At 41.5% G+C, this 21,825-nt stretch overlaps 3 protein-coding genes and 1 long non-coding RNA gene across 14 annotated transcripts in view; 1 reads left to right on the plus strand and 3 right to left on the minus strand.

Moving 5' to 3' along the window:
- Window positions 1–13,997, plus strand: part of LOC144078490 (afadin- and alpha-actinin-binding protein-like) — a 38,528-nt gene extending 24,531 nt beyond the window's left edge. For 3 of the 10 annotated variants that reach the window (XM_077606575.1, XM_077606580.1, XM_077606583.1), the window contains 7 exons: window positions 3,676–3,807; window positions 3,901–8,357; window positions 12,237–12,381; window positions 12,574–12,673; window positions 13,388–13,467; window positions 13,546–13,817; window positions 13,897–13,997. The gene's annotated coding sequence lies outside the window, so the exon portion shown is untranslated. The remainder of the gene's footprint in view (window positions 1–3,675; window positions 3,808–3,900; window positions 8,358–12,236; window positions 12,382–12,573; window positions 12,674–13,387; window positions 13,468–13,545; window positions 13,818–13,896) is intronic. The other 7 variants (XM_077606577.1, XM_077606579.1, XM_077606578.1 and 4 more) reach the window with 7 other exon arrangements.
- Window positions 1,499–9,411, minus strand: LOC144078495 (vitellogenin-2-like). The gene is given in 30 exon segments (XM_077606590.1): window positions 1,499–1,685; window positions 1,770–1,931; window positions 2,049–2,214; window positions 2,283–2,377; window positions 2,457–2,551; window positions 2,630–2,813; window positions 2,972–3,098; window positions 3,185–3,323; window positions 3,392–3,534; window positions 3,610–3,816; window positions 3,891–3,959; window positions 4,048–4,092; window positions 4,177–4,766; window positions 4,844–5,277; window positions 5,361–5,546; window positions 5,643–5,736; window positions 5,816–6,002; window positions 6,090–6,209; window positions 6,305–6,406; window positions 6,513–6,637; window positions 6,718–6,815; window positions 6,915–7,132; window positions 7,215–7,433; window positions 7,525–7,650; window positions 7,730–7,895; window positions 7,968–8,354; window positions 8,501–8,649; window positions 8,718–8,879; window positions 8,952–9,203; window positions 9,298–9,411. Coding segments are annotated over 30 exon segments (5,259 nt in total). The 5' UTR covers window positions 9,397–9,411; the 3' UTR covers window positions 1,499–1,572.
- A 64-nt stretch (window positions 13,998–14,061) lies between the features above and the next one.
- LOC144078493 (uncharacterized) lies at window positions 14,062–15,742 on the minus strand. Its single transcript, XR_013301229.1, has 5 exons — window positions 15,643–15,742; window positions 14,886–14,966; window positions 14,690–14,812; window positions 14,465–14,573; window positions 14,062–14,385 (listed from the first exon to the last, which is right to left on the minus strand). It is a non-coding gene; the product is annotated as an uncharacterized LOC144078493 (long non-coding RNA).
- Window positions 15,743–17,259: 1,517 nt separating this feature from the next.
- Window positions 17,260–21,673, minus strand: clcc1 (chloride channel CLIC-like 1). 2 transcript variants are annotated; one of them, XM_077606588.1, is made up of 10 exons: window positions 21,410–21,673; window positions 21,192–21,296; window positions 20,817–20,927; window positions 20,185–20,400; window positions 19,584–19,724; window positions 19,397–19,496; window positions 18,782–18,879; window positions 18,270–18,416; window positions 17,595–18,155; window positions 17,260–17,498 (listed from the first exon to the last, which is right to left on the minus strand). In XM_077606588.1, the coding sequence occupies exons 1-10, from the start codon at window positions 21,536–21,538 to the stop codon at window positions 17,397–17,399; spliced, it is 1,710 nt and encodes a 569-aa protein (XP_077462714.1). In that variant the 5' UTR covers window positions 21,539–21,673; the 3' UTR covers window positions 17,260–17,396. The 2 variants fall into 2 exon arrangements, with proteins under 2 accessions (XP_077462714.1, XP_077462713.1); XM_077606587.1 differs by having other exon boundaries at window positions 21,192–21,299.
- Between the last annotated feature and the right edge of the window lie 152 nt (window positions 21,674–21,825).

Genomic DNA, 21,825 nt, shown 5'->3' on the forward strand with positions numbered 1-21,825 from the left:
AAAACTTGGAAACTATACTGAACAGGGATTTGTGGCGATAAAGGAACAATTGGCAGCCACCAGTCTTATGGCGTTCCAGGATCGCATAGCAGATGATATGCTGCTTGCGGAGCAAGGGGGCGTGTGTGCAATGTTTGGAGATCAATGTTGCACCTTCATACCGAACAACACGTCACCCGGTGGGTCCCTCACCCAGGCCATTAGTGGCCTGCAGACCCTCAACCGCAATATGAAGGAGCATTCTGGAGTCAGAGAATCCGCCCTTGAAAGCTGGTGGCATGTCCTTTGGATTTTGGCCCAAATTTGTTGCATTTTCCGTAGCCCTTTTTGCTACGATTTTCACATTATGTGGGTGTTGTATTATTCCCTGCTTAAGATCTTTGATGAGCCGACTTATAACCACTGCGATTGCCCCTACAAATTCTAAATTGCATGAATTATATCCTCTGTTGATGAGACATACTGAGGGAAGCAGTGAATTTCAAGAGCATGGTAATTTCGAGGATGAAAAATATGGCGAAAATGATTTTGTTTTCTGCTTTCAGACCTGCCGAACGAGTAGGGCCTAAGCGGGTAAAATTAAAACAGCCAACGGAGATATCCCTCTCTTCTTGGATTTGCCATAAAATAAATAACGAACATATAATAAAAAAGGGGGGAATGTTGGGTTAATTCTGGGATGTTACTATATGTTCATTTGGAATTAATGGAATAAAGCTGAAAGGAAGTTTTATTAAGGAGATCATGTGCAAATTTATAATATAGGGGGGAATGTTGGGGTTATTCATTATTATAAATGTGTTTGCAATGAATATAAAGCTTATTAGGAATAGTAATGCTCATCCTAAATGTGTAACTATATTAAAATGTGTTGATCGCCTCCAACGAAGACAAACGCTTACGCCAAGGTCGCTCTCCAGGACAGCGAGAGATACAAGTTCCAAAGGACATAAAACAATCCACTGAGTTCTTGCTCCGAGGACTGATTACTGGAAGATACGCGTCGACCTCTTCCCCAGATGCGAGTTCACAATGAAGATCGGTGAAGGACGCTTAAATTGTTGTTGGGTCAGCGGATGGCTATCAAGCATATTGTTTTAATTTGTGACGCTAGGTTGACACTTGGGTTGCTTGATTATGGAATTGTTTTGTTTTCTTGCTTACGCAAATGGAATTGTTTTGTTTTCTTGCTTACGCAAATGGAATCAATAACCTTGTAATTGTTTTGATTTGAAGCCTTAAATGGGCAGGACATAATGCCGTTCTTTAGAATAATCTTGGGTGGGGCGAGCTGCCGGATGTATTCTCTCTTGCAAGAATTAAATGGGATGTGACTACAGATGCCTTTTTATTGAAAGCTGAATTGGAAAAACCTAAGGAATAAACTTACAATTGGATGAACCTAACACCCCTATTATTATTATGACCATTTTAAATGACATTTGTAATCATAAAAAGCACCCGACAAACTCAACACACCCACTGGTCTGTGGTTTAAATTTACACTTTATTGTGATTGGCAGTCATTGCATGAATGGAAATGGGAGAAGTTGTCACATGAAGGTTTGAAGTTTAAGCGCACTGAGCAGTGCAACGGCAGGCTACGTGAGCTTCGGTTGTTTCCCTCAGGTCCACGCTCTTCTCGAAGATGCTGCTCATTCCTGCAGAACGGTTCAGTTGGGTGTCTGCAAAAGGGAACAGGCGGTCAACAGCGAAGGTGACTGAGAAGTGTAGCGCATCATTTTGTGAACTTTTTTTGTCGGACTTACCAGCAGGCAGGCAGTGGAAGCCAACTGAGACGGTGGTGGTTCTCAGCGGCATGCAGCCCGGCAGACAGCGCAGCACCGGTTCAACAGAGAAGCATTTGGACTCTTCGCCGTGGAGTATGATCTGTTTCTCCAGCTTCACGGACTCCAGCTTCATGTAACACTCTGGAAGAAGTTTGGACCAAAATTGTTTGGGATGGAAAAGAATACGCCTCTGGTTGTGTGAGGTTTTACTACAAGGTCCAGAAGGTCCGCGAAGATGTCAAATGGCAGTGGTTTTACCTGTGGCGTCTCGGCAGCTCTGGGCGGGCAGCACCCAGGAATGAGCGTAGCTGACGGCGCTCTTGGTCAATCGCGTGTTGGGTGTACGATATTCCTGTCTGACTTCCCCATCACCTTTTCCGCAAAGGCCACAGGTCTGTCCTCTCATCCAGTCCACCACTTGAACCTAGACCAAAGGTTTATCTTAGGAGAGGCACCGGATGGGAACGCTGCACTTGATCTTGAACCAACTACCTTCTGGACACTGATGTCATAGTACACCTCCTGAAGACCGTGTTTGGGAGCATGAAGGGCGATGCCCTCACCGCTCTTTCTGATCTGAATGTCGGCTAAAACGAAACAGCAAATTGTTCATTAAGGTTTGACTTGAGCACACATGCAATGAGTTCAGGAGGAAGAAAAGCCAACCTGTTGGATGGCGGTATGGCAGCTTATTAACGGGGATTTCCACTTTGTCAACCTTCACCGTGGGAACATTGTCCTTCATATACATCTCGACATCACTGATAAACCCCCCAATAGAGACAAATCAGATGTGAGTAAAATTCTGCAGTTTTCCTCATTGATGAACATTTCCTTACATGTCTGCAATCTTCACAACAAGTGCATTTTGCTCTCGGTCTTGGTCTCGCTTCAGCATAACAATGAATTTAGCCTCAGCGGTGCAGTCCTGGGCCAAAACCTGGGGGCAGGAGTGAGGCATATCTGCCTTGAACGTCCTGTTGTTGAATGTGCTCACTGTGTCCCTGGAAACTCTGCATTCAGCTGAAAAGGGCAGGCCAAATTATCATTTTGCTGGAAATCTAATATTAAAACTCAAATCCAAGAAAACAGGGTTACGCACTAGTGTCCATTGATTAACAACATCAAGGAAGGATTTCATATCTGAGCATTGTATTGAGAGTGCCTACGCCTTTTTTTACCTGCATGAGCCTTGCTGACCATGTAAGAGATGGTGTCCACCCAGCTGTCATACGCTTTTAACTCTGATGCAGTTTCTCCAACTGGCAGGGAAATTGGAAGAGGCACCGCTTCTTTGAAGATGGTGCTCTGTACAGGATAGATTGCAATATGGGATTTGAGTGTCAGGTATATTATGCACTGGTACAACGTGACCAAAAAAGCTGTTTGTTTACCCTTGGTGTCTTAAGGACTACATTCAGGCTTTGTTCTGAAGCAATTGCCACTGTCAGTTTGATCTGATTGGGAGGGTTCTTGGCCTTTGCCATGCCAATTCCATTTTCCAGGACTAATCTTTCAATGTACTCAGACCACCTGTACATTAGAAAAATCAGAGTAGGGTTAAGGTTAGGAACTCTCAGCAGCTGATGATGACTAATTACCACTTTGTATAGTATTTCATGTTGCTTGGCAGTTTGTCCCAGGTCAGTTTCAAACGAAGTGCTGGTTCTTGACCAACAAGACCAGTTTCAGCAGAGATCTCAGTCATGTATTGCTTGCAGGCAATACCCCAGGCAACCTTGGCCTAAAGATGTTTGAGTGACACACTTAGTCCTGGCTTGATCGTGAAAATCTACTACTGTATCAAATGTACTGTTACCATCAGCTTGTGGCCGCTTAGCTTCACGCCATCAGCACAAATTCTCCAGTTGTTTTTCTCCGCCAGGTTGGCAAAAATGATCTGCACTCTGGAAGTCGCTTTGTCAAAGTAAGCTGCAATCTGGTACCCTTGTTCCTTGTGGTCGGCTCTCACGGCACGGATGAGGATGGTCACAGTGGGAGGAACAGCAGTAGCAAGGTATTTAGCCTTTAAAAAGAATTATTTTTGAGGATGATTTTTCCTAACTGAATGCATGTGATTGTTTTTGGTGTGGCACTCACCTTATTGTAGATCTCCTCGAAACTCTGAGCGCTGCTGTGGCTGCTGCGGCGAGTTGCAGATCTCGCATGCTGTAAACAAGACAAACGTAGATTGAAATGACTCAGGCAAAGTATAATTCGATACACGACTTGTATTTTCTGGTTGCAACAAGAATACCTGGTGGATGTGGGTCTTTGTGAAATTCATGTCATACAGTTCTTGCTGTAAAGGTAAGAAGCACTTGTTATTCTTATTATTATTTTTCAAAAATATGCGTATTGCCATTTTTAGTCGTTTTTTTCACACCTTTGACCGAGCGCTGGAAGAAGAGCTGCTGCTGCTGCTGCTGCTGCTGCTGCTCCTGCTGCTAGAAACGCTACTGGAGGATTTGCTAGAAGATTTTCTGGAACGAACACTGGATTTGCTGCTGGATGATTTGCTTGAATGGGGCCTGGAACTGCTGCTAGAGGATTTGCTGGAATGAACGCTAGAACTGCTGCTGCTGCTGCTGCTGGAGGATTTCCTGGAGGCTCTTTGTAACTTGGATGGCGTGTCAGTCGGGGCAGTAGTTTTAACCATTTTACTTGTTTTGCGAGAGGAACTTGAAGAGCTCTTAGATGGGCTAGAACTTGAGCTGCTAGAGCGAGAGCTGCTAGAGCGAGAGCTGCTAGAGCGAGAGCTGCTAGAGCGAGAGCTGCTTGAACTAGAGCTGCTAGAGCTGGAAGAGGTCCGGTTCTTCAGACCAGGAACAAGGATCTTCTTCAGCTTCATCAGGACATTCTTGTCCTCAAGAATAGTGTCATCTTGGCTCGGGTCAATGACTTTGAGGATCTTTTCTGATGCCTTCTCTCCAACCTGAATCTCAATTTCAATCTTCTCGATTGCTGGTCCAGCAGCTGGAACCAAAGAGAGAAACAGCTTTGTAAGCAAGCGAAGTGCAATTTATACAAGTAATTACATCCTTTCCACTTGCCTGGCTTAACCTCGACAACAACGGAATGTTTTCCAATGACGGCATACAGAGGAACATCCCGCACGACGGAGGCACTGCGAGATTCAACCACAGCGCATGCCTTGACTCCAAAGGTTTCAGTTTGGGCGCAAAACTTTTTCTCAAAGGCCTTAAGGAGTTTTTTCATTTTGCTCGGTACAACGGAGACAAGTTCAGATGACACTGACTGGAAAAGCATGACCGAAAGAACTACATTACTCTGCAGGAAGATGGTTGACCATAGTGGATGACGAGGACTCAAACTCACCTTGTGACCACTCATAGAAGATGCCATCCTGGAATATCTGGATGAGCTCTTCTTTGAGGACTGTGGGGAATAGTCGGCCGGAATCAGTGGTGTTACCTTAGCAGCTGCAAGATCTTCCACATTTCGGGAAACAGCAAATGTCTCCACGCTGTTGGTATGCAGGAAAATTGAATATCAGGACTTGTCAAGATAGTTGATGTTGGTTGAATATGCCAGAGGAATTGTACATACAGTGCAGTCGCAATCTTATTGACTCCTGGGACAGGCAGGAGCTCAAACTTGAAGTTGCCCTTGATCATGTCAAGTCTTGCTTCGATCTTTGCTGGCAGAACAGTTTGAACTTTGGCTCTTGAGACAACAATGGCCTGGGCCAATGCGGTATTCACACCCATCACCGCATAGGTGTACGTGGAAACACTGCAAAATAGAGAAATGTTTCAATTACGGCTGCAGGGTAGGGTGGGGAGGATTTGTTTAAATAAAGAGACTTTTTTTATAATTGTCCAAGTTTACCTTGGCGTAAATGCTGCCCTCATGCTGACGTCAGATTTAAGAAGTTGAGAAGGAGTTAATTTCTGAGGTGGAGGTGGTGACACAGTGGCTTGGACTATTAAAAAGGGACAAGGTTTACCATTAGGATTTTGTTTTCCATCAGTGAGTGATGTTTAAATAGAGGTCGAGCGTACGTTCAATGGCCGCATTTATCACAGATGAAGTATAGAAACTGAGTTCCATGGGTAGACCAACAACAGTCGGCCAGATGCGACGAACTTCAGCACCCAGCATTGGCAGAGCATAGGAAAATTTCACGCCAGCCAGGAGTTGATCCAAAGCCTTCCTTCCGTAAGACTGAACTTGTGGTATGTTGAAAACCTGTTGAAAAAAAGGATAAGACTTTAGGATGTACTTTGAGAATATTTAGGGTTTTTCCAATGAAATGCAATGTTGGAGGACACGTACCGCCATCAACTGGTCAACCACTACTTTGTCAACATCGGCAAAGGCAATCTCCTGTCCAAAAAGCTTAACATGTGCCGAGGCCAGGGGCTTCCTTGAAGCCTCAGCCCTCCATTCAGAAAGCTAAGGTTGGGATGGAAAGAAAAGTATGAATATAACGCATTGCGATTTCTCCAAGGGCTACAGTTTATACCATAGGCAAAAAAACTTGAACTTACAGCCTTCAAGACTCTCTTCATTTTAGTAATCCTATCTGCGTCATCTGAAAGATTTGGTACTTTGAGGAGGGCTTCCTGGATTCCCTCAGTCCTCACTCCAACCTGATTGGGTGAATAATATTTCAATACTGGGTAATTTTATTGAAAAATAAAAAATCCTAATTGTTAGAGCGGTCAATCTTATCGTCAAATATGGGTTTCATTGTACCTCAATAACATCAGCGTAAACTCCAGCGAAGTACGTGCGAGCTTTAGCCATGACGGTTCTTGGGAAAACAGTTGCGGCCTCATTCACATAGAAGGCACTGGCGGCAGCACCGACCATCCAGGGGCCTGCAAAAATAAAAATTGGTGCCTTCAACTCCCTAAGTCTGAAAAGCTCTGAAGATATTAATATTTGGCCAAAACCTTACTGTAGTAGCCATCAACCATCAGCGCTCTGCTGAAGCGATAGCTCAGTCTGTTAAGTTTGGGGCTGAGAATCCTCACAGCGACATTGCAGGCTGCAGCACTGCAAATAGGATACAATTTTAAAACAAAACAAACTTTATCTTTGGGGTTGATTTTGTAAGAACTCGGAAAGGTCTTTTGAGTTTTCTATGGTGCTTACACGTGCACGAAATCAGGAGTAGTGGATCTTGTCATTGCCTTCATGTAAGAGTAGACCAAACTGGAGACCTGAAGATTTGTTTCCCTCAAGAGTGCATTGGCAAGGGTAGTCACTAAACCCATGGGCAGTTTGGTCTCAAAGAGCACAATGGCAGAAACCATACGGAGCTCTGGGTCAAGAGCTTTATCCATGAACAACTGAATAGCAACTTCCTGGACCTAATGCACAAAAGCATAGACACGATAAATGACACAGCTCTCAAGCTTTTTAGTTGACAGTAGTCAGAGCAACGATCAATACCATTTTTGGCTCTCTCTTTGCAATGTTCCTAAGTGCCAAAACACCTTCAATGTGAACCCGGAGTGGCAGATTAGCAGCAGCATTGCCAAAGATAGGCAGAACCTTCAAGATTGGCTTGAGGCTGCTAGGATGACCTGCATTACCAAGAACTTTAAGAAGGTAGATGATATCGTTAACATTACCCTTGGAAATAGCCTGGGCAATCAGATCGTGGACACCCTGTAGAGACAAAAAATTGATGAAATTAATGCTGATTCTATAACTGTAACAGTTTCAGTTGCAGAAAAGCAAATGAACAAAATTATCATACCCTGATAAGGTCCACTGGACAAGTTGGATTCTCTGTACAATATTTCGAAACCAAGGTGCCAAAGCCAAGCGCCGCAATTTCGTTCAACACTGGGGTTTCCAAGACTTTTTGGTTCTCGGCTATATCCTGAATCAAGATGATTCAGCAAAAGACGTCACAACAACTTACTCACAATTACCCAAAGTGGTAAGTAGAGGTGACTTACCGATATGAGCTTGATGGCTTCCAGGTCAGCAGTCACCATGTGCACGGCTACCATTAGAGTCCGAGACGCTTCGACTGCGGTCAATTCACCGTTGAGGTAATATTCTTTGATGAACCTCAGTGAAACGTGAGTGCCAATGGCAGGTACCGTATTCAGGATCCATTCTCTGGATTGGAAAAAAAAGTACTTTTGCTTTTTTTCCTGCTTGGGTATAATTTTAAATCACACTGGCAACTACCTATATGCTGGACGTGATTTGAACTGTGCCCAGAGGGCCTTGATGGTTTCATATTTGGCAGAACGCAACAGCTGAATCAGTTCGATAAATTTCAGAGGTGCATCTTCGTGGACTCTAGCAACATTGTTGGCCACCAGGTGGTTCATAATCTCGACAATCTATTAATAAAAAAAGTGGATTGAGTGGCATGAAGGTTAAAGTGTAACCATTTTTGAGAGAAATATTTTGTCCAGTACCTGGGCCTCAGCATTGGTGATCCTTAGAAGCTGGATAGGAGTCTGAAGCAGCTCGCTTCCAAATTCATACTGCAGGTTTCCGCGGTGGACGTATTCAGTTTTGCTGAGCTCGATGGGAGTTTTCTGGATCTCAAGGAATTTCAGGGATTGCCTGGTAAGCAGAACCCTTTCTTAGACAAACTGTCCATTTTACATACCTTATTTTTCATGTGAAGTATTGAATTGAATTGAGGGCTTTCATTGCCATTATACGAATATAATGAGATTTAATTATACTTGTATATATACTAAACATACTTGGACTCCATCTGGGCAGCACCATTGAGGATATTGATGGGTGAGAACTGAACCAGCTCGGTGGTGTAAGCTTCCAGGATCAGAGCACCTGTGGCTGAGGGCTTCATGACATAGTTGAATCCTGCTGTTCCCCTTAGGGCTTTGCCTCTCTACATGAATAGAATAAAAGATGTAGTTACTGTGTAATATGAGAGCATGGATGATCACCTGGACTTACCGCTTGACACTCAGGACATCTTTCTGTGTATGCCATGCCTATATCCTTGACAAGGCTCTCCTGGCAGTGGTTCAGGTCCTTGGTCTTGGTCAAAAGGATGCGGTCAGCCTTTGCATCCTCACTGATGACATAATTGGTCTTGCACACACCCTGTACGCCAGCCTAGTCCACCAAATTCAAAGTATCCAGGTGAGCTCAAGTTAGAGGTCATAGAAAGAATAACGACAGGTGTACCTCCTGGAGATCATAGACGTTCATCGTCTTCTTGATGTTCATTTGGAAGATGTTGAGGATTCCCCTGATGATATTCAGCACAGGCGTAGAGATGCCAGCCGGAGCATACACTTTGCCTACGATACCGTTGGCATATTCAAACTTGAGCGGTGTCTTTAGCTGAGCTGCCAGGGCGGAGGTGAGCTTAGTGGCTGGAACAAAGGCATCTTTGGGCCAGATGCCGCTGTACTCAAAGAGCTCTGGTTCCAGGAGCTGCAAGCAAAAGAGACCCAGTTGTCGCAAAGCCCTGTGTCACGACTTGAATGGAATTCAAATTTGACTGTATTGATACGAGAGTGGTTTCTACCTTCAGGACTAAGGTGTTGGGAGTCGATGGACTTATGAGCACTTTGCTTCTTATTTTGAAGCCAGCACGAGCCAAACCCTCCTCTGGAAGCCCCCCCATAAGAATTGCTTCATATTTGTAGGAGTAGGTCTTTCCAACATCAAATTCTGGAGCTGCAACAAGATATAGGCAATGTTTTTAAAATTGAGTATCAAAAAATACATTTCCCAAAATTTACTAGGGATTTACTTACCTATTTTGACCTGGTGGCCAGCTAGAATAAATAGTGATAATAGTCAGTATACATTATATTAGTGCAAAATATCTACTCTTACTTTTTTTTTATTAAAAAGTTGAAATAGTAAAAAAAAGACATACCAACAAAGGCCACAGCCAAGGCTAGCACGAGCACCCTCATGGTGATGGATGTGACAGACTGATGAGTGATGCTCCCTTATATAGGCGCTTTTTCCTTTGTAGACAAGCCCAAAAACAAGTATTATTAACCAGGCATCTATCTGTCAATGGTGTTATCTTGCCCTGACCATGCGCTTAGACAAACAAGACAAATAAAATATGTCAGAAATGAAAGGGAGTCAACACAACCTGACTTGCCTTTTGAACTTCTCAACAGTACCGCCCGAGCCCTCTTTAAAACATCAATTCTTTTGATATTTTATTCTCTTGGTTTTGTTTCCTGTTTTTGCATACGCTTATTTATACAAACAAACATCCAAAACACTGATGTTTTGAATAATGATTTAAGGTACAGCGGTCACTGTAGTGGACAGCTATTCAAAAATTGACACGTAAAATCGTTATGCCTTTATATACCAAGAGACTAATTTGGGTCATTTTAAAAAACAAAAGACTTTTTTTTTTACATTTAGTATCTTTTATAGAACAAGTTACTATCTTTGGTCGTTAAAAAAATCACTTTTCATAGCAATTAATATAATTAACATCTAACGCCGTCAATGCCAGCCATTGAGTTAAATGAGTGCCTTGCAACGGTAAAAAAAAATACAATAATTAATACATTTTTTGGGGGGGTCAGATAATGATAAATGTTAGCCACACCTATCATACCTTGCATTATGTGTCAGTTTAGTTGTAATTCAAAACACAATAATCATTAAATAACAACACGTAACACTCCAACAGAACTTTATATTTGATATAAACATGTAAACAGCGATCATAATATCGTGCTTTGCTGAAATGTAGTATTCCCATCACAATGTGTGGCTTAGGAGTCACATCTGATTTTGACAAGCCCATGACTACTTTTACAACAAAAATAATAAATCTTAAAAACATATATGAATTCAAGTGCTTGTAAAAGACAAACAAACAACTGCTACTGATGGATTTCACTGTTGGGATAAAATGTCATTACGTCCTGACCTCAAATATTGTCCCAAACTACCACAATGACCTTATAGCTTTTCACTGCCAAAAATCCAATGTGACTTTTCTGCTAAATAGAAAAACTTTACCTAATACTTGCTTACTACAAACATCATAATATTCTCTCTTGTTGCCATAATTAGGATTAAACTTGTAAATATGAAATATTTGTTTAGTTTTGAATGTGAGCAAACTTTTAAGTTGTATACTCTTTATTAAGGCGGCCCGGCGGATGAGTGGTTAGTGTGTCGGTGTCACAGTTTTAGGGGCCTGGGTCCAAATCCAGGTCGGTCCACCTGTGTGGAGTTTGCATGTTCTCCCCGGGCCTGTGTGGGTTTTCTCGGGGTAAAAAACGTGCATGTTAGGCTGGTTGGACAATCTAAATTGCCCCCTAGTGTGATTGTTAATGGTTGTTTGTCTCCTCGTGCCCTGCGATTGGCTGGCCACCAATTTAGGGTGTCTCCCGCCCCGTGCCTGAAGTCAACTGGGATAGGCTCCAGCACCCCAGCACTGTATTAGTACGACAACATTGAGTCAGACTGTACTTCCTTGTGGTCAATGTCACGATTATGTTAAAGTAAATTATAATTTTACTATTAAACACAACCTAAAATAACAAAATAAACATTTATTCATTCATTTTCTGAACCGCTTATCCTCACAGGGGTCAAAGGGGGTGCTGTAGCCTATCCCAGCTAACTGTGGGCACCAGGTGGGGGGGACCCTGAATCGGTGGCTCACACTCTTTCCTAGGTGCAATTTAGAGTATCCGGCCTACCGTGCATGTTTTTGGGATGTGGTAGGAATCCACAGTATCCAAAGAAAACCCACGCAAGCCCAGGGAGAACATGCAAATTCCACCTGAGATTGAACCCTGGAGCCCAGAACTGCGAGGCGACACGCTACACACTCATTCACTGGGTCCTCAAAATAAATGTTTAGTAAAGATAATTTAAATAGCCAGTCAACTTTGTTTATATACGTAGTTTGATTTTAAAAGCTATCACTACTCATCACCCTCCCCAAATGTATTTCAAGACTGAGTGCAGCTGATATCAAAAGTTAATTCATTTTAATGTTGTGGCACAATATTTTGGTATGTGCTGGTCTCAGAAATCTGAACTTTAAGGCCCTTAGCTACAACATGTACAAATATATGTTTTTAAATGCCAAACGAATGAAATAAAAACGTTTGTATATTAAATTCTTACCCAACTGAAATTGATGAAAATCTATCCAATTTTATGTTTTGTTTTAATGAAGAAAAATAGAACTCCACAGTATTGTAGTACAACCAATAATTACAAAATTGAGGAAGAATTGAACAATTTGTGTATAAGGGATGTGTGCCCAAGAATATAATTAACAAGTGGTTTTATAGCCATAAAATAGTTATTGAGGGTTGGATGGATTCAGAGGTAGCAATACTGAAAGTGTACATATAACATCCACAAAATAATAGACACAAAAATACTACATTGTTTTCATAATAACATGTATACACATTATTATGAAAACAATGTATTTTTGTGTGTGTATATCTTTAAAAGGCGTGTACGAGGTCGGAGTTCAAACCAGCCGCCATTCTTCAAAATGGCGGATGAGCCAGGAGCCACTGCGGCCGTGCTGAGCAGTTCAGAAGTGACGATTTACCGAAGAAGCACCTGATAAACTTCTTACAGGACAAGGTATTCGGTACGTTGTCATTTGGGGATATCGAAGCCCCAGTTCTCATTTTAAGAGTGCGTTTTGACGGGAGCATGATTCGTTGGCGTGATGTGGCACCACGTGGATGCAGACATCAAAATGTTTGCAAACAATTTGGCTACATTGCGTTACTTATAGCTCTTTATGTTTAACACGAAATCATTCCATTGTGTGTTTCAGTTCCTCAACGAGCACAGACTGCTGGGAAACATCGATAATGTGGCCAAAACGACCGAAAAGGAGCAACTTGTCGACGCCATAACGAGCTGATTGTCACCAAGTGAGTTGTTTTTTTAATACTAGTTTCTATTTTCTCCCCGTGTAATAATTAAATGTCAGGGTTCAAGGCTTTGCTCGATTAGCTTGTTTTTCATTGTGATACATTCAAATTTTGAATGAAAACACACTAACTGATCTGGTGTTGATTTTTAATAGCAAGATCCAGTGTGGTTAACTTGCACCCACATAAGTGCCATCAGTGGATGTGTAAGAAATAAACCGTACACTTATAGAATATATACCAGTGGTTCTTAACCTTGTTGGAGCTACCGAACCCTACTTTAGTGTGAAATAAATTATCATTTTTTTTCAAATTCAAGATTTATAGAATTTTCGCAGCACTGATTGGCCAATCAATGTCACGTGATCATCTGCAGCCAGTAATGGTCATGATATATACCTTTACCCTGGGAGTTGTTACTTTTAATTTTTAGTTTTAAATGCTGTTTCGACAAAACTTAAGTGAGACATTCATTCAGCAATAGTGCAGGGGTCATTTTTGATTCAAGTTTAAACATGGTAAAATAACCATTTGTCCCCAGTGTATGAAGAGAAAAATGGAAGCAATGATGACTTGTTGGGATAGTTAAAAAATAGAGTTGAAATAATTGACTGAAAAACTCATCCGGGATGAAATGACAAAATGAATATGGGTCATTTGTGCATCCAAATAGTAAAATGAGCAATTACATAATCGGGCTGTGGTGTTTTGTAGATGTTTAAAGCCACGGAGACGGTGAAAGCTGGCAAGATCGACAAGAAGACCAGGCAAAATTTGTGGATGAAATAAGACAGGTGTTTCAGGCAATATATTTTTTCTTATTTTTATGTCGTGTACTAAACCTACTCATTTTGTATCTTGCTTCTCTTCAGGGTCCACCCAACACTAGTGACATGGTAAACGGCAGTCTTTGAGGTCCCCTGTCCAGTATGTTTTCCATATCTCCCACAACAAGCTGTCCAGGAGCTTGATCACTTGATTTTGGTGTGTTGGAAGACATGGAAAATAGACTGGAGAAGGGCCCTGTTATACAGACTTGGATAAAAGAAAAAAGACCAAGTCATCAGAGGGGTACATCTAATATTTCCTGGCCGAACAAAGGAGATGGCCCTTGAGTGGTGTAATGGGAAGAACAGCCTTTTAGGTAAGTATCCTTTTAATGTTCAGAGAAAATACTTATTTTTTGGTCATTTTTTTTTTTACTTGGTTTTCTTTTCTTCCAGAATTCCACCCAAGCGGATGAGGATTTTTCATCGATGGATGGCTTATGCAAAGTTGTCTCAAAAGCCCCAATTTGTGGAAAAATAAATATTCTTGAATTGTACATATGTCTAATTCCTCATTTACCAAGCAAAACAATGAAATCAAGTAACTTGACAAGGCAAAAAAATTTATTTACAGGAAAACACTCAGCCTACCAATTCACAATGCAATGTGATACTCAGTCTTTTCTACACCTGCAGACTTGTATTAAAAAAACACTTAGAATAAAATATTGCCAAAGAATTTAATGAAAATTTGACTTATAAAAACACACAGAAAATTAAAGGAAAAAAAAAAAAGACCATTAGGTCTTGTGGTCTTTTTTCTCCAAGTGTTTTAAAAAAATCAATTGCGGCTCAAATCTCCTTTTTAGCCAACATTAATTTTTAAAAATTCAATCTTTGGGGGTCTGGCCTCTCACTTTCCCACCATGAGCCAGAGCTCTCGACCTATAAGAAGGGGAAAAGTAAATTGCAATTTAAGGCAATATTAAATGTTATGATTAAAACAAGTTTCTAATATAATTACCTAAAGGGCCTGGTGCCTCACTTTGCCAGCCTTCGGATGAATACTGTGTAGAGCAGAGGTCTCCAAACCTGTCCTGGAGGGCCGCTGTGGGTGCAGGTTTTTGTTCCAACTGATCCAACACAAACAGTTTAACCAATGAGATTTCTGATGAAAAAAGAAGCACCTGACTGCAATCCACTGATTGCACTTCTAGGATACCAGATTGGTGGAAAGGTTTCCTCTTACCGGTTGGAATGAACACCTACACCCACTGCGGCCCTTTCTGGAATAGTTTGGGGACCACTGGTGTAGAGTCAACTTGCGAGGAAGATCCCTTAGAGTTAGACACTCCAGAGTCTGGACACAGATCTGATGAGTGCAAAAGTTAACATATAGAGAGACTGGAGATTGAACAGTTTTTTTTTTCTCCAACTAGTTTTACCTTCATTTGGCCCAGTCTCCTCTCCTGTAAGGGCAAGGGTGTCCATGTTGTGGGCACAAAGGAATAGCTGCATCTTGAATGCTAAACAGAGAAAACTTGATTTAACCAAGCTATTTGGGAGTTGGCAAACAATTATTACAGGCAAGGGATATCTTACAAGAAATTTAACAAACGATCAAGTTAAAGAATGAAAATAAGTTAGTGAGTGCTCAGTGCTATTTTCCCTTTTCCAGACAAGGCCATTAATCATACAGAGTGACGTTAACGGCTAGGAGAAAGTTGGCTTAATAATTTTTGTATCAATGATTTTTTGGGTGAAAACAGAACAATTACAAATTGGAAACGGAGTGTTTAGCAATCGCTGTGAAAACTATCATTACATACAACACCGGAAACGAAGTGCCTCTGGATATCATTTTTGAGTGAGCCTTTACCCAGCAAATTGTCCGTTGATGTCTCGGCTTTGTTGATTCAATTAAAAGTCTTTCTACACGACTCAATAATGTAAAACGGGCAACATACTTTTTAAATCAAATGGGGAGCGTCGTCCTGACGCTAATGCTAAGATAGCTAGCTAGTCACATGCGGCACACAGCCTTTGGGGAAAATGAGCTCAAACTTAAATTATCGACGGTATGTTCAACCTGGCATTAAACTAACATATTGGTTGGCGTTTTGGCTCAATCGATTCCTATTTTTTTTTTAGCGGTATCCTGCTAAAAATGCACTTAGGCCAGTAAATAGCTCTACACCTTACCTCGTGAGTCCTAACCGTCCGTCAGCAAACAAAGGGCGAGCGACTGCGCATGTGCATAATTTACGCATCTGCGTCAATAGGCATAACCACGCCCATATTGAATGAGTAAAAGATGGTGGCTTGCTTACCGCACTCCAGGAGGGGGGGGGGTTGTCCTCCCAACTCAACGTCTATGTTTTGAAGATGAGGGGTGCTGGAGCTTATCCCAGCTGACTCCAGGCCAGAGGCAGTGGACACACTGAATTGGTGGCCAGCCAACCACACGGCATACGGAGAGAAACAACCATTCACGCTCACACCCATACCTACGGGCATTTTTTAGTGTCCAAACATCTTACTACACATTTCTTTGGAATGTAGGAAGAAACCGGAGGACCTTGAGAAAACCCACGCAGGCCTCTGGAGAACATGCAAACTCCACACATTTGGACCGAGCTGGATTTCAACCCAAGTCCCCCACTGTGAGGCCGATGTGCTACAGACTCAGCTGCCGAGCTGCCCAGGTAGTTATTGATGCTTTTTTTAATGTGTCGCAGATATAGCTGCAGTAAAGGTTTTACAGCCATAAAATATTTATTGAGGGTTGGACTGATTCAGACATAGCACTATTGAAGGCCCCACTGCCCCACTGCAATTAACATACATAAGAAAAGCATTCCAAAGTACATGGAGTCCAAGTCCAATAAGAGTAAAGCAAAAAAAATCCGTGCCAAGTGGTTCGCCGATGATACTAATATCAGTACCAAAATAACATCATCTGAATAAGGAAGAATTAGGAAATAACGCGCTGCGCAATATGTGCTTTTCGAGATTTAGTTTCCAACCCCGGGTCGCCTTACCTAGACATGTGATCTTGTTTAGAAAAATAAATTAATAAAAAATATTAATTATTGCCTGCAGACAATTTCCCATTAGTGGGAATTTGCTGCTATCTTGTGGTCAGAGCACATAATTGGTTTTGATCAAATGAACACAACTTAACATGAGTGTATCACAATAGTTGACTTATCGCCCAAACCAAGATAAATTACTGTTAGTGCCTTCAGAGTACAGTAAACAACCGGTAATATATAAGAAAAGCAAAGTATCATCTGTTGTAAACCCTTTCAAAATGATGTAAAATAATTGATAATGCACGGCAACAAATATAGACACAGAGGTTGGTTGAAAAATACCTCCCAATTTTAAAATACTTAAATTCATATGTTCAAATATTTTTCCCATTTTGTACAATGATGTATGCAATTCCCTTATGTCAGCAAACATTGTATATGATAAAAGGTGGAAAATTTTTAATTATTTTAAAATAGGGGGTTCCTTTTCAATCACCCAGCATATATAATGTATGATTGCTGCAGCATCCCCATTCAGTAAGAATTTAAAGTGCTTAGGTTTTAGCCAGCTGCCATCAATAATCATATCGACTCCGTTTATATTGTAGTGTTGCCTCTTGTATCAGAGACAAGTAGTGAGTATCTTTTCATGGCTACTGAAGAACTACTCAGCAGTGTGTTTCATATTTCTGGCATCCGTGACGTCCAACGGTAAAGCTATAAGCTCCGAGCGATTCTCCGTCACAAGGTAGACTGCAAGGTCTCCTGGACAGGACTCTATATTGTAGTGTTGCCTCTTGTATCAGAGACAAGTAGTGAGTATCTTTTCATGGCCACTGAAGAACTACTCAGCAGTGTGTTTCATATTTCTGGCATCCGTGACGTCCAACGGTAAAGCTATAAGCTCCGAGCAATTCTCCGTCACAAGGTAGACTGCAAGGTCTCCTGGACAGGACTCTGGAGCGTTTCCACATTTGGCATTGAAACGGATCGCGTCGAGTCTCCGCCTGAGGCATTCTGGTCCTACAGACGGCAGATATTGCGATTACAGAAATGCTAAAAAGAGGCAATGTAAAACTGCAGTTTGGAAGAAAAAAAAATACCATCAGTGGCTCTTACCTGCACATCCTCTTTACGTTGACTCTGAGGGAGTCTGGATGGTGTCCTTTCTCTGGTCGTGTCTTTCGGAGGTTCTGACAGAGACGAGTCGCAGTCAGCGGGTTTGGTCTTTGTTTTAGCACCAAGCTGTGGCGCCACAGCACTTGCGCCTCTTTGTGTCTCTTCCACCTCTGTATGCTCATCAGACTCAGAGTCTGTTCGAGGATCAGGCTCATCCCCTTGCCCTGCTTGAAAGCGCCTCGCACGCCGTTTTCCGTCCAACTCGGGTTGGCTGTGGGAGGAAACCGCGGTACGCAAAGTCTCCACGACTATCCTGGCTGGCTCTTTTCGGACTGCGTTGAGTCGCGAGCGGCAAGACTGATTACTCTCCGGTCGGGCCTCATCTCTACTGAAGTGGGTGCAATGCTGCGGCGTGTCGTCTCCACCAATGTACCCACGGTTCTCAATTTCTTGGATATACCGCTGCTCTGGTGGTGGAAGAATTGGATCCCTTCTATGGCGGTATAAGGGTGCAGTGATACCGTACCGGAAAACTGCCTGTACAGTTCCATACATGAAGACCTGAAAAATATGAAACATTTGTTAGATTAGTCTTGACTGTCCCTTGTCTTAAGTTGACAAATATCTCAGACTGCAACAAATGGGCTAATGAGTAACAGAAAAATTCATCTTTACCATAATGGCGAGCACAATGGTGAGGAGAACGGGGATCTGAAGGGTAATGGGGAGGTCTTGGAGGAGCGCCCGGAGAAAGTCGCTTATGCCAAGCCCAATGTGTTTCAATGGCTCCGTAAAGAGGGTTGTGATAGTAACTGAGATTGCCTTGACAGAAGGAAACATACTGAATTAAGGCACATTGAAAACCAATAACTGCTTTCTGATTGGCTCATTTGGTACTTCGAATCCATCTGAAACTTTGTGGATGAGCTGAGTCAAGTTAAAATTCTATCTGGTTTTGCCCCATGCTTCTCCAGGTATTTCAACTTCCTCCCACATTAGGAGTACGTATATGAATATCAGTTGAATTACATATTTGTAATATTGCAAATATGATTGACTTACTTGAAGTATAACCCACACCCTTGTACCCAAATTCTGACAAGATAGGCTTCAACTCAACCATAAAGACAAGCGGTACAAAAATATTGAAGGGTGGGTGTCAAATTTTGATTTGCAACAAATGTTACCTTGGTGGGAGATACGAGTAGAATAGGGTCGACCATCAGATTTTCATAGTATCTCTTACAAGGGTCGTCTTGCAGTGTCCATGTGCTTCTGAACCACTCTGTAGGAATGTTAAGAAAAATATTATGTGCTGCATCATTAAGTCCATCGTCAGTGGTACTAGGCACTGTTCTCTTGAGGGATTTTTGCCCTAGGACCTAATCAAAACGTATTATTAGTACTTATAGTACTTATGTTGACCACTTATTTATCTATTTCAATTTCGTGATTATTATTTATCATTCCTATTTAATGATTATTTATTTATCATGACTATAAATTGATGTGTTTGCTTGTTTGCCGTTGCGTCCATAGACTCAGCGAGTGGTGCGACTTGGCGCTGAACGTCTACAAAAACCAAAGAACTCATCCTGGACTTCAGGCGGAACAAGCCCGCTTCACTCTGCTGATCTCACTTGGACTACTTATATATTCATTTCTTATGTATTGATTATTATTTGTCTGTCTGTTGTTATTTGTGCACTATGTGGTGAAAACTTTAAATCTCATTATACTTGTATAAAGACAATAAAAGCATTCACAAATGCCACAAATATGCTATTATTCTTTCAACATACCTTTCAAACTATCACGCCAGTCCATTGTCTTTACTCCGGTGCATTTTTCATAGTTTTTGTCCATTTTCACAATGTTGTTTTGGTGCTCAGCAAAGGCAATCTGGAAAAAAATGCCTTCAAATTATTATCCAAGCAGAAGGCTACTGTTAAACAGATTTAAACATGGAGGGAAAGTGCTTTACCTCACCTTGTACAGATAAAACCAGTTCCACGCAATACTAACTATGAAGCAGATGGAAAACATCCGTTTGAACTGCACGAACCAGGAGATGCAGGACCACAGCTGAGTGCAGATGATGGCCACGAGGATCAAAATAAAACTGGCCAACTAAAGTGGGGACGATATCAAATAAAACACTTTGTGAAAACTTTAAGGAGTGTGAATGTAAAGTTTGTGGAAATATTTGAAGCCCACAATTCCAATGGGCTGAGCCTAAAAGTTTGGTCTAAAATGGGACAAATATCCAAAGCTACTATCAAATGAAAGATGACATTATCTCAAACATCATGTCATGAAAAACAGAATTATTGATGTACAACCTTTCAAAAAGATTTTTATTGCCCTACAGGATACATCAAAGCAAACTTTCATTTAGGTACTAATATAAAAACATTAAATAAGAAGCATATTTATATCCCTCCGAGAGCCTAGTAATCAGCCATGTTTGCTATTCCCATTCCATTCACACCGAGTGCATTTACGTCATGAGGATCGGGAGAGATAACCCAAGAGTTAGAGTGCAATTGCGCATTTACATTTTTTTCGGTAGGCTACTTCCTCTTCCTACCTTCAAAAGCGTGTCCAGCTCAATGCCAAAGGTGTCTTCAAAATGCCACATCCAGGCGCCATGGTCATGGGGTCGAACATTCACCAGAACCTGACTGATGGCATTGTCCAGGGCACCCGATCTGCATCCATCTTCTCCACCGAGAAAGTTTTGAATCTCTGCCAGTTCATGTCCAGATAGTCGGATTGTAGCGTCGTAGTCTATGGTGTCTTTAGGCTGTGTGGAAGAGGCACAAATAAAGTTGGGGTCAAAGTGTGAATAAAAATCGACCAGGAAAACTACCAATACTTCCAGTCCAAACATTGTGGATAAAAAGAAATTGTGCTGAAACATTTTAAAAATATATATATATAATTAAAAGCAAACAACTTTTTCTTTAAAATTCTAACAAAATTGTCAAAAATGACCTTTACCTCAACATTTAAAACTATCACATTTTTGGCAGTAGGTGTAAACTTTGTGTGATGATAATTATTTTTTTCATAACAACAAAAAGCAACATGTTTAATGAACATTTAAAAGAATGCACTGTAAAGAGAGCAGGCCATTTTCCACAAGGAGATCATCGTTATCGATTTGTGAAAAATATGAAATTGTCCAAGTATGGAATGGGATGCACAGTGGCGGCATACCGTCTCAACTTGCAGCATGTCTTTCAAAAGTCTGCTGAGAAATCTTTTGAAAACAGGATTACATGTGGGCTGCTCTGAGATGCGCTTCACAGTCTTCTTCTGGGCTTCAATCTGAAGAAAATAATAATAATACAACTTGTAATACGAGCTAACTGATATGTAAATATTAATTACAATACGTACTTCAAATCGTAGTCTAACATCACCAAGGATTGCATCAAGAATCTAGATGCTAGATCTAGTTTCTAGTACCATTAAAGGATCCATAAAATGGATAACCTCTAGTCTCCCTTCCTGATGACTTTATTGGAAATCTTGTTGAGAAGGAAGACCCAAAAGTAACTTTAAAGCCTCTTAGAGGTGGAAAAAGCAAACCTGAGTTTGTAAATCAGACAACTGTTGATTGCAATCTGTCAGCTCAACTTGGCCAGAGTCGATGTGCTCTCCTCGTGGTTTTGGAACATCAACATGTTTTGCTGTCTGCTACAAGAAACGTGGATACATAAATCCAATTCAAATTCCACTCGCTCATGTATTGTTTGCCATTTACATTTAAAATGTTGTTTGGTTAGTCTGGTTAAACCTGTCCAAACCTCGGCTGGCTTCCTCATGGTTTTGGTACTTGCGTCGTAGTTGAGCAAGTCGTAGGGATCGAGCCAGTCGTCGTCCAGTTGCTGACTGGAAACCAGCGTTAGGTAGCCGAAGAGGACGATGAATCGCATCGTGGCGATGTTTCCACTGCATGGAAACCTTAAAACTCTAGTTGTATTCAGTCGTGATTGTTGTTTCGTTATATTTTCCTACGTGTCAATAGACCTCAGTCTGTTTCCGTACTATCCTCCCGTTAGCAAGTGGCGCATCTTTATTACGTCATCGTGTTTCTTGTTTTACTTGCCCAGCGGCATTTATTGTTTTAGGGGGCGTTACTAACACCGAATGTGCTATAATTTGGGTCATCGTAGTAATATTTACGTACTACGGAAGTACGGTAAGATTATTGCATTCATCA

Source organism: Stigmatopora argus, chromosome 8 (assembly GCF_051989625.1).
Source record: "Stigmatopora argus isolate UIUO_Sarg chromosome 8, RoL_Sarg_1.0, whole genome shotgun sequence".
Lineage (NCBI taxonomy): Eukaryota > Metazoa > Chordata > Actinopteri > Syngnathiformes > Syngnathidae > Stigmatopora > Stigmatopora argus.

Excerpts from the sequence above, each read along its gene's own strand:
- clcc1 (XM_077606587.1), bottom strand. The coding sequence starts at position 21,538 with ATGCGATTCATCGTCCTCTTCGGCTACCTAACGCTGGTTTCCAGTCAG. Across the intron at positions 21,300-21,409 it reads CCATGAGGAAGCCAGCCGAG|CAGACAGCAAAACATGTTGA; the intron begins GTTTGGACAGGT and ends CGTTTCTTGTAG. Across the intron at positions 20,928-21,191 it reads TGTCTGATTTACAAACTCAG|ATTGAAGCCCAGAAGAAGAC; the intron begins GTTTGCTTTTTC and ends TATTTTCTTCAG.